The sequence below is a fragment of the Carica papaya genome, chromosome 6 (genome assembly GCF_054855325.1).
Source record: "Carica papaya isolate Zhongbai chromosome 6, ASM5485532v1, whole genome shotgun sequence".
In the NCBI taxonomy this organism is placed as follows: domain Eukaryota; kingdom Viridiplantae; phylum Streptophyta; class Magnoliopsida; order Brassicales; family Caricaceae; genus Carica; species Carica papaya.
In genome coordinates, this window is record NC_142314.1 from 34,058,720 (window position 1) to 34,084,785 (window position 26,066).

Consider the following 26,066-nt stretch of genomic DNA (forward strand, 5'->3'; position numbering starts at 1 on the left):
TGTCCAATTAAAGCCAATCCCGTTCATTATTATTTTTTAATAAAATCACAAAAGCGTTTTGCTCGGAGGTTGCCTCGTCAAAAGAGGAAGCTCTTGAAAGCATTGAAAACGCTCTTTATATCTTAACAAACATAATGCTCCTTAGCATTCAAAATGTTTCTTTGATTTTTTCAAACCAAAATGTCCTTTACAATTAAGCAATTCAATACAGAAAGCATGGAGTATGAAGGATTTATATTTATATTTATACCTCATATCCTCATCACTGCTACCAGATACACAACATTAACGTAGCGATTATAGTATCCAATCCGGTCGCAATCTAATGTCTGCATGAAAAGAGGCCAAACAATAAAAGATGTTTTACACAGATTGAATAACATCAGGAAGACCAATAACTAAACAACTGTTCATCTTGGGAACGATAATGTTTGCCGTGTAAAAGAGTCTATGAATATTGAAAATAAATTAGAAAAACTTTTTCATACACCAAACCTAGTCCATTTTCTGATTTTCTTAGAACTGGAAAATTAGAAACAGTTTACTGGAGCAACATAGCTCCTAAAATTAAAGAGGAAACAGACAATAAGAATGTGTTTGCTAATCTACGATAATTATACTCCGAACCAGAACACCCAGGAAAAAGAGAGCAGTCATGGAAGGTGCCATCAAACAAATAATCAGGCGGGAAAACTGATTAGAAGGTCCCTAGGTGCCAATTGAGAATTTCAGTCAGCCTCCTAAAACATATAAATTAAAAAATAAGAAGTCCAAGGAGAATAACATGTTTACACTACAATCTCAATTTTTGAGTAACAAAAACAATAAAATTTCAGGTGACAACATTGGAGGGCCATTGAAACCACCTATTCCACTTCCTCTTCAGTAATAAACTGCCATAATATCTTCCCAAAAGTATAATGCTCTTCCACTTAAAAATTACTAAAGATCACAAGGGCAAATCAGGATGGACATACACTAAGAAGAAACTTCAGAAAACTACCAAGGATAAATGTAGCTCTACAAACCAGGAGGTGAAATCACAGGATCAATGCCATAGCAACTTCTGCACACCCTCTATACAATGAGATCATCTTCAAGATAATTGTACTCAAAGGTGAACTCAGTCTTGATCCTTTGACACCTGGATATCAAGATAATAGATCATCATATGCATACTCTCAAAGCAAATGAAGGATAACAAACTGACAAAGAGGAATCTACTACAACAGTGACAGGTTTATATTCCTCAGACATGGAAATCAAAGGACTTGCATTAAATAATACTCACTCTGTCATTACCAAATAAAAACATCTCAGTCGGGATGATTATAAAATTGAAATACAACATACTAAAATGTTACTACCCCTTTCCTGGTCGTTGAGTTATATGCAGTAACTGTAGCAAGTACCTTCCTCCTTATCCCAACCTTACAGAGGTTCCAAATAAATACATTTCCCAAAGGAAAAAGAACAACCAAAAAAATAAATTGCCATAAGTGTTTCAAGTGGACTGTATCTTTAGACATGATGACACATCCAGTTCATTGTTCAGAAAGCTTGACATATGAAAATAACAAAAATCAACAATCATTTCATACCATTGTTGGCTTCTCTAAATTGTTTATCAATTAACATGAGCCAATAATACCTTGCATATTCTTTTTCAATAAAATTACAACAGGATAATGAGATACATTTGATGGTTGGAGATCAAAAGCTAACCCATATTCACATCCCTAGGAGTTTTGTGTAAATTGAAAGAGAACCAAGAAAATTGGGGGGAAAAAGTATATACGTACGTATTGAGCACCCAGACAAAGTAATTGAAATCATAAAATTAGTACATTATTATTACGTATGGCTGGAAAAAAGAAAGATGAAAAAGCTTAACCAGAAAGTAGAATAAAATTCCTTACCATCCGTGTTGGCCATCTTCATTAGCAATATGGAAATCAAAGTACACATAAGTCCCCTGTTCATATTCATCAGTAGCTACCTTTGGCTCTTCGTGCCGCTGAAACCATGTGTTATACTTTCTATGGTATCTCCAAGATTGCTTCTTCAGCTCTTTTGCAGCGAAATATTGTTGATAAGTATTCTGAAGAAATAACAAGTTAACAAAGAAGAAACTATGTTGGAAGCATAATAGGAATATACATGCTAATAACCTGCTGATACTAAATGAAAATCTAATCAACAAAGGTTGCATGATGTGTACAAGGATTATACACAATTACCTGTTGATAGTAAAATGCAAAGAACAGTGTATCAGTGCCATAAGCGTCGCTACCAAATCTTTCCCAAAGTACAGGATTATTAACAATAGGTGCCTGAACTTGAGGATAGCTAGGAGGTGTTACAGCAGGGTGCCTCTGCAGGCAAAAATTTGAATGATATTATTTATCAATTTAACCTGTTAAGAATTAGACAGAGTTACAGGAGCAAGAAAACAAATAGAGTTGGGCATTCCGTACTGGCACATAATTTCTGGGACGCTCAGAGTCTTTGGGCTGAGGAAGTTTATAATGTGCAGCTTCAAGCATCTGCAAATTGTACAGCTGATCATGCATTCCCCCAGAATTAATAGTCAATCCACTGATACTATCACCAATTGCGCCAAGGTCAGAAACACTTCTACGACCAATAACTCCAAGATTGCCAGAAGGCTGATTCGACTGTAATGGTTGGCCAGGTGAGAGATCGGTATCTCTAACCACCTGAGCAGCCTCTGCCAAACCACTGGATACTCCAATCTGCAGAAAAAGAAACATATCCAAAATATCTCAGATAATAACACCTTGATTTTTCAAATCAGACACCACAATTAAGTATGATTGCTTGAACACAATGCTGATGATATGACATGGAAGAAGCATAAGGAGAGGAATAGCAAGTCCCTTCCAACATATGGTCCCAAAATTTAACTAGAAATGCAAGCAGGGAACGATCATCAACTACCAAATAATAATAACAATAATCTTACAACATTATAGGAATCACACTAATTAACAATAGACGGTAAAAATGGAACTATCTGAATTTGACAACAAAAACACAGCCACCAAATAAAAAGAAAAACCTGAAGGTATGACAACTAATAACTGTAACTAAGCCGAAAAATCTAGAGCCAAAATTAGATGCATATGCAAATAAACACACAAAAGGACACACACACTCACAATACTTTCCAGCCACATACCAGGGGATTCCACAGAGCAGAAGCAATGCATTGAGTCAACCTAATATGAGCAACACATATTAAGGGTGTTCCCTAAAGCTTTAAGGTTGCTTTAAGGTTGCTTGATACCTTTAAGGGTGTTCCCTAAAGCTTTAAGGTTGCTTGATACCCAAGGGTTATGAAGTCCATTAATGTTGATCCATAAGGGTTATAAGGTCTATAGGATTAGTTCTTAATGGTTACAAGATCCTTAGAGGTCGATTCCTTAAGATTGGTGAGGTCCCTTATGTTGATTCTAAAAGGTTATTTCCACCTTTATGGTTAGTCCCTAAAGGTTATGAGGTCTTTTTATGTTGTCCCAAGCCTAAAGGTTAACCCCTTTAAGTTATAATGTTTCTTGGCATCAATCTCCATATATTATGAGGTCCCTAAATATTAATTCTTCAGGGTTGTAAGGTCCCTTAAGTCTTTCTAAAGGTTATAAAGTTTGTAGAGTTTGGTTCCCTAAGTTTGTTACGTTATTATGGGTTGTCCCTATGGGTTGTGAGTTCTATTTGGTTTAATCCCCGAAAGTTTTGAAGTCCCTAAAATGTTTATCCTTAAGGTTTTTGCAAGCTCCTTAAAGGTTAGTTATCCAAGGTTTTTTGAGGGTTTTTAGGTTCCTCAAGGTTGATTGCCAAGGTTCTAATTTATTTGGTGTTACTTCATAAAGAATATAAATTCCTTTAGGTTAGTTCCCTATGGTTATGAGATTCTTCAACATTTATACTTAAAGGTCATTAATTCTCTCAAGTTCCACCTTAAAAGGTTATGATATCCCTCAAGGTTAGTCTTAAATGAGCTATAAGGTTATCCTAGAGTTAATCGTAAAAATAGAGATCCTTTAAAATCAGTCCTTAAGAGTTACAAGATCACCATAAAGTTGGCCTTTAAATGCATGTAAACATCCATATTCCCTAAGAGTTATGAAGTCAACTCATAGTCAATCCACAAGGTGTTTGAAGTTTTATTAAATAAGTCCTTATAAGTCATGCGATCACACTATGATTGATCTCTAAAACTTGTAGAGCTAGTTCAAAGAGTAATGAGGACACCTTAGGGTAATTCCTAAAAGTAATTTAGCTCTTTAGTGTTACTCCCAAGATTTATGATGTTAGGGGGTGAGTTTCCATAAATTTTGAGGCCCTATGGCACATTAGTAAGAGTTATAAGGTCTTGAGCCCTTAAGATCTACGCTTAAGAGTTTTGAAGTCAAAGCAGTATTCATTTTTAAGTCTTCTGAGACCTCTATATTTAGTTCTTAAGAGTTACGTGTTCATTGATGTTGGTCCCCATAGATTATAAGGTTTTTAAAGGTTTGTCTCCCCAACATATAAATTTTTTAAAGGTTATGAAGTATTTCGAGATCGCCCCCCCAAGGTTGTGAACTTCCTAAAGATTGGTTCTCTATTGTCTAAAGGTTCATACAAGTTGCCCTTTAGAGGTTATAATAGGTGCGTGCAAAATCCAATATGAATTGACTTTAAAAAACAAAATGTTACACATAGAAGCAAAGACATTCTCTAACCATATATATTGCACCCTCTCTTGCAACAGTGCAAGGAAATGATAATTTTTTCCCAAAAAGTATGTGCAATTAGAAAAAATAAAGCCACATTCAAGGAGCTAAGGACTAAGACCAGAATGAGATATGATGCAATATATACATGCAGTTTTCATCGCAAGACATTGAACCCCTTTCACCTTTAAGCAAACCACTCACAAGAATAAACAAGGAAATAAGACACAAAAAACTACAGCAAGCTGATCCGAGCATTAAGAACCTCTTGCGGAAAAGGTAAGACTTTTAACATCAGGAACCTTCATACTAATGCTCTCTAACAAAAGAACCTTCACAATAATGCTACTATGGAACACGTGATATTTATATACTAAACATACAGGAGAATCAACTGCATATCCAGCTTTCAAGTCTTCCTCATTCACCAGAGTATTTGGAGTAGACTCCAAAGTTGGATCATCAGATAAACTCTGCGGTTGCTGCTGCTCTTCATTTTTCAAGTGATTAAGATCTGCATCAAACAAAATAAGAACAAAAAATCTTCTTCTTACAATCACATTAATCTAGATATCTGTGGCACCCATTCATCCTATTCCGAGTTCATAAAAAGATACTTAAGTTAGACACTTCATGTCTGCTTCCTTCACTTTCCATATGAACTAAACAATTATAATATCAACTAACACTTATACAAAACCATACTTCAACATAAACATCTTGACCGGGCTACTTACCAACTAAACTAGTACTTCTTAATCATGTAAATGTCAGTATAACAAAGACATAAACATGTAAAATCATTGTAATGGTAAATAATTTGTAGGTTGGCACCCTGTTGGTGCCGGTTATTAATGATATTTTTTTAAAAAAAAAAAAATCATCTAAACGAACAGGAAGGAAAAGGAAACATGATAAAGATATGGGAAAGGTAACACGTGTAACAGTAAAATGTCCATTCTTCCACTTCTAACAGATTTCGTTCCTTTTTTTTGTGGCTTGAACCCTATCACATAAAGGACACACCTCAGGGCCCTTGAACCCTTAGCCTCTTGGAAAAAGTCAAGGAAATAGACCACTAGACAAAAGTCCAGGTGTTCTAACAGAGTTTGTTGAGTGTCTTAGATTTTCCCCACCCCATATTCATAAATGGCAATAAAGCAAAACTATAACTCAAATAAATAGCCTGACTATACCAGCATCTTTTGGACCACTTGACATCAATGCTTGTGGACTAGATTGTTGATGGATGGAGTTTGATTGCTGTTGCATGCTACCAGAACTAACGGCATTGAGACCAGGTGGCTGAACTCCAATTCCCAAGCCAGCTTGAGAGACAGGTGAACTCTGAGAATTGAACTGAGAGATATGATGTCATGACAGATGAAGATAACTCAATTTTTGAAGAAGCTCAATTAATTATAGGAATGAAAAGAAAATGCAGATGTCAAGACTGCATGCCAAAAGGGGGAAGAGGAATCTGTAAAACTGGTGGTGCCATTTAAGTTTGCATATCCAACAGGATAATCACTGCAAAGGAGATCTTTTCTAAAAATGAAACAAAAAAAATAATCAACCATCAAAGCTTCTCAACCTTTTGCAACTATATAGCTCAGACTAATCTAGGTTTTATTTGAGCCTTATCTTTCAGTCATCAGATCTAAAATGAACAGACTCAAGTCAGAGAAGGAATGAAAATAACTAGAGCAAGAAAAGCACCTGTTGCAAGAGTGGGTTTGGCTGTTGAGCAGAAAACTGCTTATGATTTCCTCCAGCAAGGGTGGGAATGCCAAGGAGGGTACTGTGACCTTGTTGCTGCACCTGCTGGAATCGTTGCAAGAATTTCTCCCTCTGATCCGGAGCTATCTCAGTTCGTCCACGAAACTGACCCTGAAAAGTACAAATAAGTTATATGGTACAGCAAGACACTAGTACAAATTTTGTCTATAGAATTTACATAAAATATTAAGGTGATACATGATTACTAACAGAAATGCAACAATAAACAATTTTCACTAGTAGAGAGATCGATAACTCATCTCATGGGTCAACCTTAACCAACTAAAAGCAACCACAAGTCCATGCTATGCAGGATAGGAAATTTACGGTTCTGTTTAGTTGTAAAAAACCTTTTCAAGTTTTCATTTCCTAGAATTATATATAATCAACAGAGAGAATAGTTGTTGTGGAAAACAAAAATAGGAGTTCAGAACTGATAGCAAAAATATGGCGTGGGTTAACTTTTTTCCTTTCCAAACCCATGCTATATTTAAATTATGACGTCTCTAATCTTGTTTACATTGTTAACAACATCACTGTACATAAACATATATAAATTTGAAAGGTGAAAACTGAAAACAGTTTTCTATGGTTAACCAGGCCTTAAATTTAAAAACAAAAGGCATAAAAGATTATAGTTTTAAAGAAAAATAGTGAATGAGCAGTACTAAAGAGAAAATTTTGTGCTTAGGCATGGAAGGATAACGAAGAATGTGACATACAGGTTCATTCTGATTCTGGAAGGAACTCCCAGGTCTCCATTGCATCCCAGGAACCACAGATGGGGAGAAAACTCTGCTTACAACGCCAGCAGCCTCAGCAGGATTGCTGGAATCACCTGAGCCAGTTCCATCATTACCCTTGGCAGCCTGAGATAGTATCATTCTATTACTTAGCGGCGAGACTAAAGGCTGTCCCACACCACTATTTCCAAGTCTGTCCTCAACTCCAATAATATTTCTCTTTGCTAGTTCGGAGGCTGAAGAAATTACACCATGAGTTCCATTGCTGGCAATTGTGTTGCTTGAGCTGAGAGGGATACTTGTTGAAGGTTGTGTGGAGAGACCACCTCTAGCAATACCCCTTACTAGTCCACTATCAGAAAGAGATGGAGATGGTCTACGTCCAGGGAAGTTCCCAATGTCTTCTTCCTTAGCAGATGTTGCTAGGCTCACAGGAGATGAAGGATTAATTGCATTTTCTATAGCACTACGAACAGAACTTGAACCTGGAAGGATTGCTGTTGGATTTGCTATACCAGGCAAATTATGAGCCGGAATATTCACAGAGATCGGAGTGGCATGACTGCCAGTTGGTGTTGATGCTCCAGAAGGGTTATTCGTACTATTTTTGGGAGGAGGAGTTTTTACTGTTATGTCAGAGTTACTATCCTGAGAAGCTGTATCTTCAGCTTGCTCTTGAGTAGAAGTGCTCTGCTGATGAGAGGATGTAACAGTGGCCTGAAATTAAACCGCATTCCATAAGAAAAGAGGCATGATGAACCAACAAACAGACTCAACCATTGGAAATAATACAGAATCCAGGCAATTTCAGTCCAAGGTATTAAAGAGTACGAAGTGAAGCAGAGAACATACTCAAGCTATAACTTAATATTAAAGAAAGACTTTTAATAAAATTTTACCAACAACAAAAACCCAATTAGAAGAAAAGCTACTAGAAATGATGATAATACACATTATAATTAGACACTCCTCTAAGACAACAGTACACATGAACCACAATATTAACAACTTTCTATCCATATCTATGATTGGATTTTACATTTAAACTAAACTTCAATTGAAGACCTGGGAAATTGAAAATATATAAGGTAAGTAAGAAGACAGGAAAGCTTAAATATGAAACAATAAACCTTTTTAAAGAGAATGGGTGTCTGAAATATTTATATTAAAATTATTCTTTATGTTCTTTTTTTGGTGAAGCTCTATACTGTTTTTTTATCCTGATCCATAATATCAAAAACAGGAAAAAGAAGAGATGAGCTAAAAAAATCAAAATGGTATGAGATTGGAGAAACAGATCCACGTTAATCTTTGGTCTCCATTAAAGATTTTAAAAATGTCATGTAGTATTTAGCAAACAAAAATAATTGATTAAATAATTGTAGATCTAAAGTATATAAGAGGTTTACTGGCACTGGAGATGCTGGCACTGCCAAGGAACTCTTCAAGCTAAGTACAGGTGCACCCTGCCAAAAAATAAAATTTTACGTAGAAAAGCTTTTTCACCAAATTCGAAGCAAGGAAGGTGTCCTAATCACAAGTATCATGTATAATTCTTTTGGGAAAAAGAAGAAATATACTTAGAAAGGAAGAGGGAGTACATGACAGGAAGATAAGATACCATTCTACAACAAATAAAGTAGAAAAAAAGGTAAACTTCAATGCAAGTAGCTACCTAGCTCCTTCGCAAAATGGCCACAGAGACCTTGTATGGATGACAGTCCCTTGGTGCCTTAATATTTTTTTTGTCCCGTCCAAAATACAAATAGCTAAAGAAACCCACCAAAAAGGATCATAAGCCTTAACCAAAAGGCAGCCAAAAAACCAATTGGTCCCAAAGCAACAACAGAAATTGGAATTGATCTTTAAAGATTAGCATTCTTTTCCAACCAAAAAAAAAAAACAAACCACAAACCAACTTGCACTAAAGATGTCAAAGAGCCTAATCAAAAGCCTTCACACCACATCTCGATGAAGAAACAGGTATTATATAATACATTAATCAAAGAAACAATCACTCATGCCTAAACAACTCACTCAACCCTACTAAGGGTTGGTTACACATCCTTTTTACCCATTGATCAACTATACCACATGGATTGCAAGCTATAACTATAAAAGAAAAAAACAAAGTCTAATTACATGCTGATTGCATACCTTATCAGTTTGTTATCAGAGAATTGATACAAGTAAAAGTAAACTTCACACCAACCATAAATCTAGTTAGATTATCAGCCAATTCAACTCTGGGCAACAGTTGACAATTTCACACCCATCAATAGGAGCATGATTCTAGTTTCAGAAAGCAAACAAGTCTCTCAACGTTGAATGCTTATGACATTGAGCATAAAAAATGGACGCAAGCATCAACCAGAACTTTGCAGATAATATCCCCACAGATCACACGTGAACCAATAATATATAAGAAGTTGCAAATCAGAATTTTGAAGTGAGAAAGCAGTAAGGCAAATAACTGATTAATAACTCTAGAAAGAAAAGCTTCACCATATGTTACTTTCTAACATCTCACAAACCCACCCAAAGGAAAAGAGAAATTAGAACAAGAAATTGAAAAAAAAATGAAGCACAATTATTATTTTCTGAACTCAACCATACTACAAGAATCAGGAAGAGATACAGTGTTAGGAAAAGTACCTTCACGAGACCAGGAGGGCCAATGTTAACAAGTTCTTCAAGAGACTCCACCTTGTCTAATGGTAATGAGCTATAGAGCTCATCCACATCACTAAATTCATCGAAATCATCCTACAAAAGAAAAAAAATTAAAAGCAACTTAAGTAGCACAAATATCCGAAGGAAAAACATGAATAATACCAACTAAAGAATCATTTTTTACAATAAAAAGATTATAAAAGAACACATGAAATAGAAAAAAATTGAAGAGTACCATAAAAATAGATTCTCTAAACAATGCACAGGCTATATAAACATTACATCATACAATAACGATAGTGAAGAAACAACCAGATCTGGAGTAACAAGAACCTGATTACGCTCTACATAATCCTCCAAGAAGTCTTTGACATCATTGACCTGCTCTGGACTCAATTCATCATTGTCCAGGAGCCTCAAGATCCCCTCTAACTTCTTTATATGGGACTTGTGTCTAGTGATGGATGTCTCTAGATGTATCTGAAAGAGGAGGTAAAGAGGAAATAAAATAAAAAATAATACACCACAGACAAGAAAGAAGTCACCACACTCAAGAGTTTTTCCTTCATTCTTACCAATCTGGGCGGCCTTGTCTTCCCTTTTTTAACTGATAGACCCTCAATCTCAGCTTCAAAATTATCGATCTGGGATTCCAACTCTCCAACCTACTTAGTAGCAATACATTAGCCAGATGGATAGAAGACGAAATTCATACACTAGTAAGTTGTAGAAGAAAATTAACTATTATGTTAATGGCAAACACGATGTCAAACTTAAGTAGCAATAATGGCTCAACAGTCTCCAAAGTATCTGGTTCAAGTACATCCATAAACGTGTGCATGCTCGCCTATATACTGCTAAATCATAGAAAGCCATACCCAGACACTTATCATTACGAATGACAAGCAGCAACATATAAGTTCAGCTATCAACCTGCTTCAGAACTTTCTTGTAGTTGCCAACCATAAGGCATGCAAGCAAAGGTATTCAACTACACATGGCTTGCTTTTCAGGCACATGCCACATGTATAAAAGAAAGCTAGTTAAAATTTATTAGTTTTGGAGAAAGCAAGCCTATTTAAGTGCATCAAACATTTTGCGGATGGTAATAACATGGAAAAATATAGTGGTGACAGATTCCTATAAAGGTACAGTAGTCAGTAGGAACTATACGTTTGGAACAAATGAATTTAACAGAAAAAATAAATTTAAATTCCTTTGCAAATACAAAATTGTACATTTAAAAACTAGATAAATGTGAACTTGCAAATGGAGTTCACACTTCGTTGTGGAATTTGTTGGTCCTAAACATAGCCTCAGTGAGACAGCTTTAAATCAAACAAATGGCTTAGTTCCGTACCACATTGTTTAACCAATCCCTTGTCTCCGACTTTGCCTTTTCCTTCGGGTCCTACCAGACAAATAATAACATAGTAACTAATTTAACTACAAAAAGAATTCTAAAATCAGTAACCATTCATTGATACTTTCTTCAAGACAAATGTCAAAGAAGGATGAGAAATATGACCATAGAAGATGAAAGACAGATAAATAAAATATAAAAGAAAAGAAGAAAGAACATCGAGTGCCAATTCCACTAACTCCACCTGACAGCCAGAAATAGAAATAGAAACTGAAAATACTGATCCAGGCACAATGGTGCATGCTACATGTGGCATGAAATCCTTGAAAAAATTAAATCATTGAAGGAAAAGAAACAAATAGAACTACTCTTTCCTGTAAATGCCATCTCAAACACCAGGGTTTTGTTGATGAAATCTCAGGAAGCCAGCTTCACCTCAAGTCTACTACTCTAGAACATTAGTCGTGGTATGTAAGAAAGTCACAACTGACTCACTTTTTTATTAAAATGGAGCAAAACTTCAAATCAGCAGGATAAACCGCAAACAGTGAGGCAACTGCAAACCTAACCATGGGTATCTATTGTGTCACTGAATACTTCACATACTTAGAGATTCTGTTATCTATTGCCTCCATTGAATAATGAAAAATATGCTCTACATGCAAGGCAAAATACTAGCAGAGTAGGAAGTTGCCAGTTTCCCACTGTGATCATCATGACTGCAACTGACATGGGAACTATAAAATTTTCACTTAAGGCTCAAATTTACTTAGCTAAAGATCAATAAAGGGGAGGAACAGGAAGCATTATAGCATCTTATGCTTACGGTTTTAGGTTGCTGGCCCAAGCCTTCTTTCGAGAATGCTTTTGTCTTGGTCTCTTTTTCACAGATCTTAAATCTTTCCATTTCACGCTCAATAAGCTTTCGAGCATCCACCAGGGCTTGCTCATAAGAGGCGCTAACCTACACCAACATATGTCAACAAAAAAATACATTAGCAGTCAATGTCAAAACCAATAACTGATAACCTGCTAGAATAATATTTCACATCCCTTTGTTGAAGACAGCACAATAGAGCAGTTATATTAAATCAGTGCAACTCTTTTTAAAAAAAAAAAATCAGTGCAACTGAATGTTGAACAACAGATAACAAAGAATATCAACTTACCCAACATGTTATCAGCGGAAATCAAGTAAGATATAAAGCTGGTAAGAGTCAATTATGAACATGCATCATATAGTAACCATAGCAATACAATCCCTATTAGCTCCATACACACAGAAGACCAATCTTATTGTGCAATGTTCATGCTATAGCAAGAGATATTGACAATGAAACTTTAAAGCGAGCAAACCTTTAGCCCCTTTTCTTTAGTTCAAGATTCAAATGTTCTATTAGAGACATGCTGGAAAGGATTATCAACCTCCATGTTAACATGAACATGACTACTTTCAGAAGAAAAAAATGTTAGCATGAACATGACTATAGGTTTATTTTATATTTTTTGTTAACTCAAATTAAATTTGTGAAATTAATTTATGTTTAATTAACTACTAAATTAACTATTCATAACTGATAAATAAATTTATTTTATTTAATATATATCTTTTTAAAATTGAAATAAAATCTAATAAAAATTTAGCAAAATTATTTTAAAAAAGAACTGCAAATGCTTCCAATTTTCAGATTTTTTCTCTCTTCATTTTCTATGTTTGGGGCTACAGTGGAAGTTGAAAACGCCTAGAGTAAAATGTGCCCATTAATGTTTTTTTTTAAAAAAAAATTAAATAGTTAAAGGATAAAAGTGGGGGTGTTTGAGTAAAAGAATGTTTTTATCAGAAGAACAAATTTGTTCCACCAGTTTGTAGGAACAAACTTGTTCCATTTAATAGAATTATTGCACTATTCAGTCCACGTACTTTTTTGTCATCAAACATAGAATTATACTTTATCGTTCTGTCCTGTTTCACAATTTTTATGGCACCAAATGCTACCTACATGTTCTACCTCCTTTTGCTCTTCCACAAATCAAAAGCTTTCCCAACCTTTTCACCCAAAACTAACCCAGAGAAAGAGACAAAAGGATCAAGCCGGTGGAAAGAAGTTGAGATTTTGCATAAAAAAAGAAGCAAGCTGCTTGCGTCAAATTCTTTCTAAATCTTGTTACTAGCTCTTTGCTTCTTGGAAGTTTGCTCCCCTACTGAGAGTTGATTGCCAGGACATGGTCTCCCTCTAAGAATGGTGTAGCAAAGTCCATTTTACTTAAATCTTTTATCCCATTATCCTATAATCATGTTGCCTCCAGATTCCCTAGGAAGCAAACTACGAGAAAAGCTTCTTCCTTTATAGCTTTTTTTCTTGGAAAGCTTTCCCCATAAGAACTGTTAACATTGAAGAATTTGAGGGAAAGGAGAATAATTCTTCTTGATGGTTGCTAATGTTTCCTTCTGGAAATGAACCCCTAACCATCTCCGTCTTTAGGCTTGGGATGGACTACAAGCAGGAAAGCCTTTAAAAGTTCAGAAAGAAGCTCCCGTCCTAATTAACTTAGATATTATATCAATTATTTGGGAAAACTAAACAGAACCATTTTTTAGCTAATCTACTCTCCTTCTAATAGTAGTAGAGATGATATCAATAGTTTTAGACCATATTGTTTTAGGTTGACCGTCTCTTTCAAGGAGAAGACTGGGGAAACCTCATTGAAACTCAATCCTCTTTCTGCTATCTAAATTTCTTTTGTATAGGGGAGGCATCTCTTGGTGCCTAGTATATAACATTCTTCTTCTTCACTCAAAAAATATATCTACTTTCTAACTCCAGCAAAGAAGAACTCAATAGAGAAAAATCTATCCTGAAATTTTATCTCTGTTTGTTTGGCTTGATATCATCAGCATGGGAAAGTTAAGATAAAGTAATGATCCAGGATAATGTAAATTCGCTCTGAACATCATAATCCTTAACAACTGTAACAAGTGTAAACAATGAACAAAGGCTGACCTTCTTATCTTTGATCTCGCTGGACTGTATCCATGTTTTGATCTGGTCTCTGTACCTCTGCAGCTTCTTGATCTCCTTCTTCAAGTCTGCCTCAAACTTCTCCTTTTGATTCGCATTATCTGTATCATAAACCTAAAACAGGAAAATCACGTAGAGAAGCACAAAAAATCAACTCAATCAATGCCACACGATTTGCTTTCTATAAAAATGTAGTACATAATTAAAAAAAAAATCCAATAACTGTTCCAATAAACAAAAAGAACAAAACTGAATATCACCCTTCTTTCACCACAAACACCTATTCCATCCTTTTGAAAATCAAAACAGAAAAGCCATAATCAAACACTTGTGAGGACATTTTCCTCTCCAACGCTTGATATCTAAAGAACTTGGCAAATCCAATTTTGAAGTCCTCGGAGCATTACACTTCATAACTTCCACCATTTCTCGGTAAACAGACTGAAGACAGTTAACCGAGCCCTAGCCTTACAGATAATTTTCATTTTCGTTCAAGTAATACTACATCCAATCCTATCATAACACTTGCAGTTAACTGCACATCAATCCTTTCCCCATTTTCATCGTTTTCTCGAGAACCAAGCAGGTAAGAGACATTAATGTGTAGATGCTGACCTTGTTCCAAATGCTGTCAAAGACATCGACGCCTTCCTGGACCTTCTTCAAGACTCGATCGATCTCGCCTTGTAGCTTGCGGCTTGCTCCCATTTTAACAACACAAAACAGAACAAGTGAAGCAGCAAATCAGAAGAAATTATCATCCAAAAGAAGAGAATCCAGTGGAGGAAAGGAGTTTTGTCTGGTTTTAGGGCTTGGATTGAGCGAGAGATAGAGAGAGAGAGACTGAAATGATTCGATCAGTAAACAGTTGTATTATCAGATTAGGAAGAAACAGACATGACTTCCAATTCCGGGCCGAAGCCCAATTATTTATACTCGTCACTTGGCGTGGGTTAATCTGTTTTAAACTTGTCTTTTTCCAATTACACAACTACGTTCATCTACTGTTTAATTAATCAATAAACTTTTTATAGAAATATTTTTTACTCAAATCATTTTTTTGTTAAATTTTAAAAATTAATTAGCACTAATAAATATTTTATATTACTAAATATGCTAATTAGATTTTAAAAAAAAAAAAAAAAATAAAATTTTTTTTAAATTTAAAAAATTCACAATTTTTTAAATTTTTTTTCCCATTAGCATTCGAGAAAACATTCATAACTTCAAGTTGATTAGTTCAAACGTCATCGTTTTACAATTCGTAAATCTCATCTTCAAGATATTAATATAGATCCTTTTTTTTTTTTTTTGTATGATTTATTCATAATTTAATTATTCAAAATTTAAATAAATTATACAAGAAAAATAATTGATTTTTTAAATAAAAAATAATTAATTGTTATAAACGAGGCTCAAGTGAAAAGTCCAACTCCTCCTCATATATAACAGAGAAAGAGGCGGCCCAGCCGAAGAAGAAAGAGAGAGAGAAGTTCCTGTTTTCGCGGGCGACTGAGGTTCTTTCTTTCCACCACCTTTCCCTCTCTGCACATGTCCAAGTTTATTGTACCTTATCGTCTTCATTGCTTGAAAGATAATTAGGTTTCGAGTTTTCAATGGCAGTGTTTCCCAAATTCATCTGTAGATTTTCACATTTACCTGCTTTGATAAGCTCGAGGTTTAAATCGTTAACTTAGTTCATGGTGTCCAGAATAGGGGTTACTTACTCTTTTTAATTTCATAACATTCTCTGTTTAGACACGAATAGGATCGGAAAGATTTACGCGTTAACTTCATGAAATAAGAAGTTTAGTTGGCACCCCAATTTACTTCTTGATAGTAACTAGTACAGTTGATAATTATAGTGTCGTAACTTCTCAATTAGAAGACCTCTTGCTTTGATTTTGGTTTGAATTCAAATTCTATGACATTATAGTTTCAATTTAACTTTTATATTTATAATTCAAAGTCAAATTAGGTACTTTTGCAGTTTCGATATTGACGTATGAGAATATAAATTTATGGTTGTGGAATTGAAGAAGTGATTAAGTTTATTCAATTATGAATAAAGTATGTAGATAATGACTAGCTTTTTATATCAAATAACTAAGATACATGAATTGAATATGAATATAATAGGTTTAAACTAAATGCAGTATTAGGGTTGGCAACTAATACGAATTCTGGAGACTGATCTATTATGCGGAGAGATGAAACTCATATCATTAAGAAGAATAATAGGATGTTTTTGTTCACTCTCAAACCTTAGGCCAACATAAGGCCCTAGGGTAATTTACTTTGGAAAATCAAGACACATTAAAATGATTTTTCACCTGTACATGATGTAGTGTGTTTCCTATACTCCCAGTGATTTTATTGAATTTCAAGTCTTTCTATGCTATGTTCGTTAATTCCCAATCACATTTTTCTTGAAACATCTGTCTTTTCCGTGGTTATGAATTCATCCATTCTTCAGCACATACCTATGGAAGCTTTCATAATGTGGTCGTGAGTCTCGATATTAAGAATCTAGCCATAGTTTGGTTTTCTTGCAGTTGAAAATGGTAATCACGTGTTCAATCATAGTTCATTAATTTTTTTCTTCATCTGAATTTGGTTGTAAGTTTAAGGAAGTACACTGGATAGGCTGATCTTAATCAACTGGTGTCTTACACTTCACTTCACAAAAAAAAAAAAAAATCAACTTGTGTTTTACACATTTCTTCTAGCGCACTTATTTTAAGTAATCGTGTTTTTAATTTGTTATTGCATTGTATTGTGCATATCTTTGAGTATCTTGTTCTGAAGGTTCTAAGGACTTATAACAAGGAAGAAGTCCAGTAGGAGAAGTCCAGTAGGAACTAAGGTCATTGACTTGAGCATTTTGCTTTCAGGAATGATCATCTTGCAAATAATTTTTTCAGCATGATTACATTTGTTTTCAGTAAGATAAGAATAGTGAATTCGATGTGTTTATGACTACTTTTTAAATTTTCTAGAGTTTTTTCTTTTGATACAATGGACATGTGCTATCAATATATTGTGCTCATATTTCATAACATGTTAATGATATATAAAATGGAATAGTAATCTATTAGAGATATCATGCTTAAGTAGTTGCAAACGCAATCTACTCTGTTGGTGCAACTTATTAAAGTAATCTGTTCCAGATTGAATGGATCCATTTTCGATGGCAGCATGGCTGGGATTAGGAAGTTTTTGGTGCTGACTTGATTGGCCCTTGATTCGAATTACACTGGAAGCTTCATCTCCTGAATTCCTCCCATTTTCCTTTTTCTATTTGTCTACCCACTCAGCTCCAGCTGAAACCATTTAAATCAAAATGTTTGCAGCTTGAGGCAGCATCATTTTCATCACGGGCATTTAAGTCCAGCTTTGTTGCAAGGTAAGGCAGTCCATATCCTTGTGAAAGCCGTTCATTATCTATTTTACCTGAGTCTGTCCTCCCATTGGTTTGGTCTCCAAAAATATTGTCGTCATTTCTTCCTCTAAATCGTCCCTCAGAAAAGCTGTTGCTTCCACGCCCTTTTTCAACTTGAAGCCCAACACTCATGGATAAATCACTGGAGTGTCTTTCCACAAAACTATTTCTCCTTTCTGTATCCTTACCTATTGAAGAAAGAAACATTTTATTTTCTTTCACATCTCTTGACCACTTGAGCTCAGTCTGGTGCAGCATGGGCTCTTGCACTCTCTCTTTTTGCTCCAACAATGAATTACCATGATAGTGTCTCAATCCCAGTCCATTGTTGTGTATTTCTTGGTCCTTTTGAGATCCTTCACAAGAGGTCAGGCAACTGTCTATTGAACAATCCGCTGGCTGTGTTAGTTGTGTTTGCTGAGGGCACAAACCCTGTAGTTCTTTCAGCTCTGAGAATGCAGAATTGAGGCATTGAGTCGATACTTTGGACACCAGTTCTGAGAGTTGAACTTTGGCGGCTTCAAGCCCCACTGCGCCCAAGTTCTGTCTTCCCAAAGTCTCCTGAGCTTTCTCCAGCACTGCCTGAAGGTATTTTCCTTGAGCTTCTATACGAAGCTGTAAATGTCGCTGCACCTGTTTGATGGAAAAAAAAAATTGGGTAGAATGTAAATATATCCTTACTCAACTTGCAGACGTGAATGCAGAACAACTGAAGAAGTTGACAATAATAGATGTCTGTTTCTTGGTTCTAAAGTATTTATAAACATACTATACCTCAAGCTGCTCATGTAGCCTTCTCTGAACTTCAATTTGCATTTGTAGTGTTTCATTTATGTGTAAACTTCTGTATAAAAAGAAAAATTGGTTGTTAGTGCAATTTTGTATTATACAAATAAATTTATAGAACCAAAAATAGATATTGCATGAAAACCTTTGTGCTTACTTGTTTGTCTGGGGTCCAATGCTTAAATTGTTCATGTGAGTTCCATTTGCTTCTGGCATTTTTTCTCCTGCCATCACCACAGCACCTACAACAATTTCATGAAAATTTATTATTCACAATAAGTGCTTTCGAAGAAAACACAGTCAATAATTTGCATTGTTGCTTTGCATTCATAAATATTTGGAGAACTAAATGACCTTTTTTGCTTACCTAGTTTGTTGGTTCCACTATTTGTTTGTCCATGGAGGTTCTTGCTAAGTCTGTACTTCTGCTAGCCAAATGGAGGGAGTTAATATTAGCTATCGACATTAAACATCTTCAGAAAATCTTATGATTTATTAAAAACAAGTGGTATATGGTAAGCATATAGTTAAAAAGAGCATCTGGTATTGGCTAGTTACCTGAAGGTGACTCTTGAGGTGGTACAAGGTAAGTCCTGGAATTCCCATGAGTTTCATTACTGTCTTAGGCGTGGCCTCTGCAACAGAATAAAAGTAAATTAAACTACATCTAGTTATTTGAAGGTAAGTTCTTTTTTCACATTTCTTCAGTTTTTTCTAAGCACTTACTGTCTGCTCCTCCAAGCTGATTAACTGCCTCTATGAACCGCTCATGAAGATCTGGCGTCCATTTTAGCCTTGGCTTAGCATCAGTTGACAGGACAAGTCCAGAATCTCCTGGGCCATTCCCACCTTGAAGAAACAAATGCCTTTCAGGGGGGATGGGCATTCTTGAAGACAAGTGCATGTTTTTTCCTGGATGCTGGTGGTGATGATACATCTTCTATGATCAAAGAACCAGTGTAAGTCTTGCCTGACGTAAAAGTACAAACGACCAAGTTGTTGTCGTAAGGACTGGCTTTGTTTCCTTTACCTGATAAGTTGTTGTTCAGTTGTCAAAACCCGCTGCCTTGAAATTTTGAACTTGACTATGCTATATTCTTCAAGTACAATTTCCACACCCTGATTGAACTTTCTGCTGCTTCTGCTCTTAGTTCTCTCCTTTCTCCTCTGGCCAGTTCTCACAAACAAAGTTGCCCTCTAGCATGGCTTTATAAAGAAAATGGGGTGGGCGACAAGCTGTGAAGGTATAGAATCTTGGACAGAGCCGAAGGAACACCTGACCCAATCCAATATTCATAGAGACTCGAAAAGAGACAATGTCCCCACTACTTTTTTAATTGTGGGGCCTGTACTCATGCTAGACTTTCCATTCTCAGTCTATGCTATCCATTTGAATTTGTCTTAACTCCATCTTTCCGAAACACCTCACGCTTGCATTGGGTATCAGAATTAATCCACAATAAAGTATTTTGTGTGTGCATTCGTATTCGTCCTTCTGGCAAAGGAAGGAATCTTATTCCCAGATTTTATAGAAGAATTTTCAGACTTGGATGTGGGGAATCCACTGTCGCTTTTGTTTTGAGACCTTCAAAGCCCAACCTCTCGACCTCCCACCCTTTCGCCCTCATAGAGATTCTTGAAATCTTACATCTTTATCCTTCACCTTGTTTCTGGAGTCATTTTTTTGGGTTGTTGATGTACATATTTCAAGCTAATGATTTTGTAAATAAGGTTTAGCTGTGTTAAGGGTGAGGATAAGGACGCAACAGGAGTGTTTTAGGTGGTTAGTTTTGGAGAATTTAGAAGAAGATTCTTTTGACTAGAGCACTAGAAAATTTTGGAATTAGATACAAGAAAATAAAAATTAAAATGGTGTGCAGATGCTTTGCCTTGTAGATTGTTTTGAGGCAAGGAATGGAATGAGGAATACATTCTGTTTTGTCTCCTTCAGTAAGTTTGGTACTTATTCAGTCCATACAGTATGAAATAGGAGTAGAAGGGGCCCCAGTTTTTTCGATTCTTCAACTGGCACAAGACAGCAGGGCCCACCAGAGGGAATCATAAGTTCCTGGGACCTGACGAGAAGAAAAAAATGTACTTCCTTCCATACTTTCATTCGGTGGAAGGGATGACAGACCTGGCCTTGAGAGGTTCACTTACTCTTGACTAATGCCTTCTATGCTTTGCAGATTCTTTTTATGAATATATATACTCTTCTTGCTCTATTGATCACCTTTTTTCAATGAATGCCCACATTAGAAAAGGGTTTTTAAACATCTCTATATTGATACAAATATTTCCCTGAATGAATGAACAAGTAAATTCATGCATATGATTCTTTGTGATTTTGCATAAATCTACTTGTGTTATTTGAAATTAATATTATACTCGAATGCAGAGAAACACTTGTTTATTTTAATTTTTGGGAGAAGAATGCTGTCATTAACTTCTGCATATAAAAAATGTGTAACCAACAGTATTTGCCCCTGCAATTCTGTCTCTATGTTGAATAATTTAGGCACATATACATTGGCATGCGTTCAGACTCTGAAAATATGCATGTCGTTAGAAATTTTATGAAAAAGGCTATCCATGCATGGCACATGCTGATCAAAGGTTAGGGTTACTTAATTTGTATTTTTATTTGCTTGTCTGGATCTACATTCTCCAAGCTCTGCATGTGTCAACTGCAAGTTCATTATGCTTATGCTGTTCCATTGCATTTTGGTTGAAGGATATTATTGTGGTGATAACCAGGAATTATACTATACCTATTTAAAATACAAAGAATAATATATCTCCATGCTCAACAGCTAATGCAGAATAAATTCGTATATTAAATTACCAAGACCGTTTCCGCCAAATCATAAAACCTACATGATAGGGAAATAAAACTTAATGACAAATGAGGACATATCTGATATGCAGATACGCATTAAAAGACGGCTTGATAGATTTCTAAAACTAGCACTGCCAAGCCACATAGGAATTATAAGAGCTTGTTTCAAGGAAAAGAAAAAAAAAAGTTAATAGGCAAAATTCCTGTTCCTTGAACAATATCTTCACATTATTTCCGATTGGCCTTTTAGCAAAGATCAATTGATTCTGATTTGTCAGGATACTTTATTCAGTTTGGGAGAATCTAAACCTTTAGATAAAGTGTTAAAGCACAATTCTGAAATAGTTTTCTGGCATGTGGATGGGAATAAATTGCACAAGAGGCCTGATAGGGTACCCTGCAAGTTAAAATATTAGATTGCTTCTGGCATCGGTGAATGTCTGATGAACTGTGCATCTTATAAATCTACCAAATATGATTGATTGTGCAAGATTGTTGCATAGTTAATGTGCCACATTCTGAAGTTGGTGGCATGATGCTTAGCTTAGTCTTATTTTGCTTGTGAATCTTTCTCACATTCTAATTGTCACGAACACAATCTGAGGCCATCCTGGAGGCAAAAAAATTATATGTAAATCCTGCTAATCTGATATTCTTCTGTCCTAACAGAGTAAGGACCTCATATGGACAAACAACTACAGGAAACATGTTTGTGTGACTTGTTAAATACCACGTTATATGCATGAAAGTTTTTCAATCAAGAAACAGGTATAGAGCCATCGTTCGTTACTGGGTTGTTCTTGTTTAGAAAAATAAGTGACTAATTGATGCTTAGAACTGCTTATGCCCAACCATAAATAGGACTAAATAAGAGCTTTCATTTCATGTCTCACAAGGACCCAATTATCAGGCTAATAATGGTGGTACATGTAAAGTACTTGGCTTTTCCTTGATGTTTGTCAAAATTAATACCCTTTGTTATAATCTTCTCTCTTCTCTTCTGGTTTTATTCTTGTGTATGTAGATCTACAGTACAAGGGAATACTTTACTTTTGTGCTGTTATCTAACTGCTATTGCTTTCCTTTCTCTATATTGGATGTTATATTCTCCACTTTAAAGCCAGAGGACATGGATTTGTGTTCTTCCTTGTACTTGCAATTTCCTTTTCTGGATTCTACATTAATATAATTTTACCCTTTTAGGACTCGAAGAAGCTCTCAAAGCAGAAAAATGCAGGCACATAGCCACATAAGAATCATCTTAAGCAAGTATGGTCAATCATAAGCGACACACATGTTGCAAGCTGATTGGTTGTGGTTTCTTGACTGCACGTGACGGCATTGGGCGAAACGAAAAGTGAGAAATGACCACGGAATGCTATTCCCTTGTAGAGAAAAGTTGATCAGCAAGCAAGAGAGAAGGGGGGGGAAAAAAAAAAGAGAAATTGTTTTTAAAGATTCTGGAGAATGAGAATGTGAGAATTTTAACTCAAAGCAAAGCCATTGAATCATATTCTCAAGTCAAGAATCTGGTTATTCCTCTCTACCCAAAGCCACAAAAAATGGGTTCCCCTCCTTCCTCCCTCCCCCTCCCCTTTTTCTCTTTAGCTGTTTTTTCTTTAGATGCCTCTCAACATCCATGATTAATGTGCAGTGTCCTCATAAGTTGGGCCACTTTATATATATATATATATATATATATGTAATATATGAAATGAGAATACTGCCTTGTCTTGATTTTTGCTTAGGTTTTTCTTACATATATACCCTCTTCACATGATTCTTTTAACTCATTGGTTGGAACTTACATCTGGTCCTCTCCCATTCTCAATTCTTAACCTCTACATTTTCTTTTCTTTTAACATATTAATCTCTTTATAAATACCTCACGTTATTATCCTTAGGGTTGGTTATTTATTTCAAATATATTAAAAAGACAGAAATTTCCTCCAGAACCAAAATTTCTGTCGAGTCAAGGTTATTTCTTTTAACTCAGAGTCATTTTGAACAGAACAATATATATCACTAATTACAGGGTATATGTTTAATAATTCTTTAGTATATGTTTATATGTGGTGTTAGTAAAACTTAGTTTTGAATTCTTAATGAGACAGATTTGTTAGATTGACTTAGCACGATATGGTGTTGATAGTACATATAATCATTTATCAAGTGGTTGCATGATTATTATTAACATAGTAAAGGTACAGACTTTATATTTAATGATTCCATTTTATATTAATTAATTATTCTTGTAAGGGAATTTCTTTTTTTTTTTTTAATAATAATAAAAAGATTATTCACATAAGGGATGGATATTATCTTCCTAATGAAACATGATTTAATCGAATATGATTCCAATTAGGAGGGTGATGAACTGGAACTTAATTAGGTTTGGCCTAGGAATGAAGTAACAGAGGAGCCGCCAAATTATTCTTATTATTAAAGAAATCATTTAAATGAAGATTAGATCACTAAAACACCATTATTAAGAGAAGAATTAAATAAAAATTGAAGATTAAGACTTGTAATTAGACCACTGTATTATTTTAAAATATTCAAATTAACTTATATACTTTTTTTTTTTTTTTTGCAATTTTAGTTTTCATATTTTAAAGATTGTTAATGCATATTAATACTGTTAATGAAAATATTACGTAGAAGTAGATTGCGTGATATCTCAATTTTAGCCGGGCAAGAATTTAATAAATTATTTATAATAGTAATAATAATAATAATAATATAAAGTTAAAAGTTCAATGCATCTGTGTTCTAATTTCTTACAATTTTTGTTTGGTGAATTTGCTGTAATTTTGATTTTTAATTATAAAATATATATGTATCAATCAAATAAGGACAAGAATAATAATAATAACAAAGAAGACTAGAAAGCGAAAAACAAAATTCACATCTAATTCGTCATTATAATGAAAAAGAGAATGCAAATATATATATATACATATATATATATATATGTATATAGAAAAAAGGAAAAGGAGGAGATTTTTTTTAAAAAGCTCCCTTCCCTCTTAAAACGACACTGTTTTGAGAAGGAGATTTTAAAGAGAGGTAGATGCCATGGGATTTTTGGTGAAGAAATTAATGGTTTAAACCTCTCTTGAACTCAATTCTCCCTTTTGAAGAATTTATTTATTTGTTTTTTAACTTACACTCTCTTAAAAAAATTTAAAATTTCTCTTCATGAAACCGGACACTAAAATATTTTGCTCCTTAAAAAGAACATTCGTAAGATTAAGAAATCTTATGATTGAGTCGTATTTTAAATAAATGAACAAAATAAGTTTGAAACATATACTCCCAATACGAATTCATAACTTAAGATCACGGAGAATTTATGTCCAATATTAAGATTATGGATAATTTATGTTGAATATTAGAATTTAATCTTTCAGGTGAGAAATTAGAATAAAAATTGTTATACTTTTATTAATGCACCATCTTGAATAATTTATTACCCTTTGACGACATTTTAATTTCACTATGAAGATTCGTTAGCCTAAATTAACCATATCTATATCGTCATGCGGGTGCCTCAACTCTCCATGTCTAATATTATATTTGAACCTAAATTCGTTTGGATAAAACCAATGTCTAATGGTACCTAACTCCATAGCAAACGAGTTATTAGCGATTTCTATTTTTTTAGCATAAAATTTTATTTTGCGGAATTATGGTCTCACGTCACCTATATTGTGATATGTTGAACACTTGTCACATTCTGCTTGAATCATTATTTGTATTAGCTGTTACATACGAAAAAATGTGATGAGCTTTAAAATATGAAACCCGAACCTTGCCCCTCTTTCATCCTCATCTTTTAATATTTGAAACCCTAATCTATGTCTCCCCTCATCCTTAATACTCTGCATTTTTTTTTTTTTTGAGTTCTCAAAATCACAAAGCAACTACCAAGAGGACGTCATATACTATGATTTCCTCTTCACTTCACTTCCTTGTTCCACGCTCATTAGCTTCATGCATCTATTCTCAGTCAAACGAATCCAAATCGATCTGATTTGATATGAATAATAATTTTAGTATTCCATAAGTTATTAAATATAAAGAATTGATTAAAAATGATAACAGTAAAATTTTAAATATTTTTTTTTTTGTAATAAAAAATATTTTAAGACTAAAATAAAAAATAAACCGAAATTCAAGAACTTCATTGGTAATTTACCATTTTTTTTATAATAATATAAATAAAAAAAACTAAACATAAATTTCACTTGACCAAAATTTTGCCTAAACGTACCAAAGAGTTAACCAATCAAATGCTCTCGGCTTTTTTTTTTACTACAATGCTTTATCTTTTTACCATAATTTCTTCAAACTCGTCATTAATCTACACAACCAGAAAAAACAAAGCAGGGTGGAATGTTTAATTAAATCCAAACACGCCTTAAGTGGCTATAATAATATATTTTAGTTACTTTGGAAAAGAACATATATATATATATATATAATATAGTATATTAACGTTAATGCCCACATGCCATGCATATTCTGGAATATTTTCATAATAACATGAAAGAAGAATCAAATCAATTGGACCCCTTTTTACATCTGGTAAATGTGGGCATTATATATACATATATATATATATATATAACCATATACATGCACAAGCATTTAACAAAAAGAATATATATACACACACA

General features: G+C 34.5%; 2 protein-coding genes and 1 long non-coding RNA gene across 8 annotated transcripts; 1 reads left to right on the top strand and 2 right to left on the bottom strand.

The window, feature by feature from the left end:
- On the bottom strand, nt 1–15,218 carry LOC110824824 (transcription regulator NOT2/NOT3/NOT5 family protein). 5 transcript variants are annotated; one of them, XM_088221981.1, is made up of 17 exons: nt 14,933–15,218; nt 14,300–14,431; nt 12,124–12,261; nt 11,295–11,345; nt 10,510–10,599; nt 10,268–10,414; nt 9,917–10,027; nt 8,671–8,727; nt 7,241–7,978; nt 6,459–6,629; nt 5,936–6,098; nt 5,123–5,253; nt 2,478–2,756; nt 2,241–2,375; nt 1,920–2,101; nt 1,029–1,144; nt 1–329 (listed from the first exon to the last, which is right to left on the bottom strand). In XM_088221981.1, exons 1-16 carry the CDS (start codon nt 15,023–15,025, stop codon nt 1,078–1,080), a joined length of 2,685 nt encoding a protein of 894 aa, XP_088078107.1. In that variant the 5' UTR covers nt 15,026–15,218; the 3' UTR covers nt 1–329; nt 1,029–1,077. The 5 variants fall into 5 exon arrangements, with proteins under 5 accessions (XP_088078107.1, XP_088078108.1, XP_088078106.1 ...); XM_088221982.1 differs by lacking the exon at nt 1–329 and having other exon boundaries at nt 733–1,144; nt 5,936–6,086; XM_088221980.1 differs by lacking the exon at nt 1–329 and having other exon boundaries at nt 733–1,144.
- Nucleotides 15,219–17,344: 2,126 nt separating this feature from the next.
- LOC110816961 (myb-related protein 2-like) lies at nt 17,345–19,715 on the bottom strand. Of its 2 annotated transcripts, XM_088222351.1 has the most exons (7): nt 19,576–19,715; nt 19,272–19,482; nt 19,104–19,180; nt 18,913–18,973; nt 18,703–18,787; nt 18,534–18,603; nt 17,345–18,392 (listed from the first exon to the last, which is right to left on the bottom strand). In XM_088222351.1, exons 2-7 carry the CDS (start codon nt 19,480–19,482, stop codon nt 17,631–17,633), a joined length of 1,266 nt encoding a protein of 421 aa, XP_088078477.1. In that variant the 5' UTR covers nt 19,576–19,715; the 3' UTR covers nt 17,345–17,630. The 2 variants fall into 2 exon arrangements, with proteins under 2 accessions (XP_088078477.1, XP_021901042.2); XM_022045350.2 differs by lacking the exon at nt 19,576–19,715 and having other exon boundaries at nt 18,913–18,970.
- On the top strand, nt 18,207–23,121 carry LOC110816971 (uncharacterized). Its single transcript, XR_002540116.2, has 2 exons — nt 18,207–18,347; nt 22,588–23,121. It is a non-coding gene; the product is annotated as an uncharacterized LOC110816971 (long non-coding RNA).
- The last annotated feature ends 2,945 nt before the right edge of the window (nt 23,122–26,066 follow it).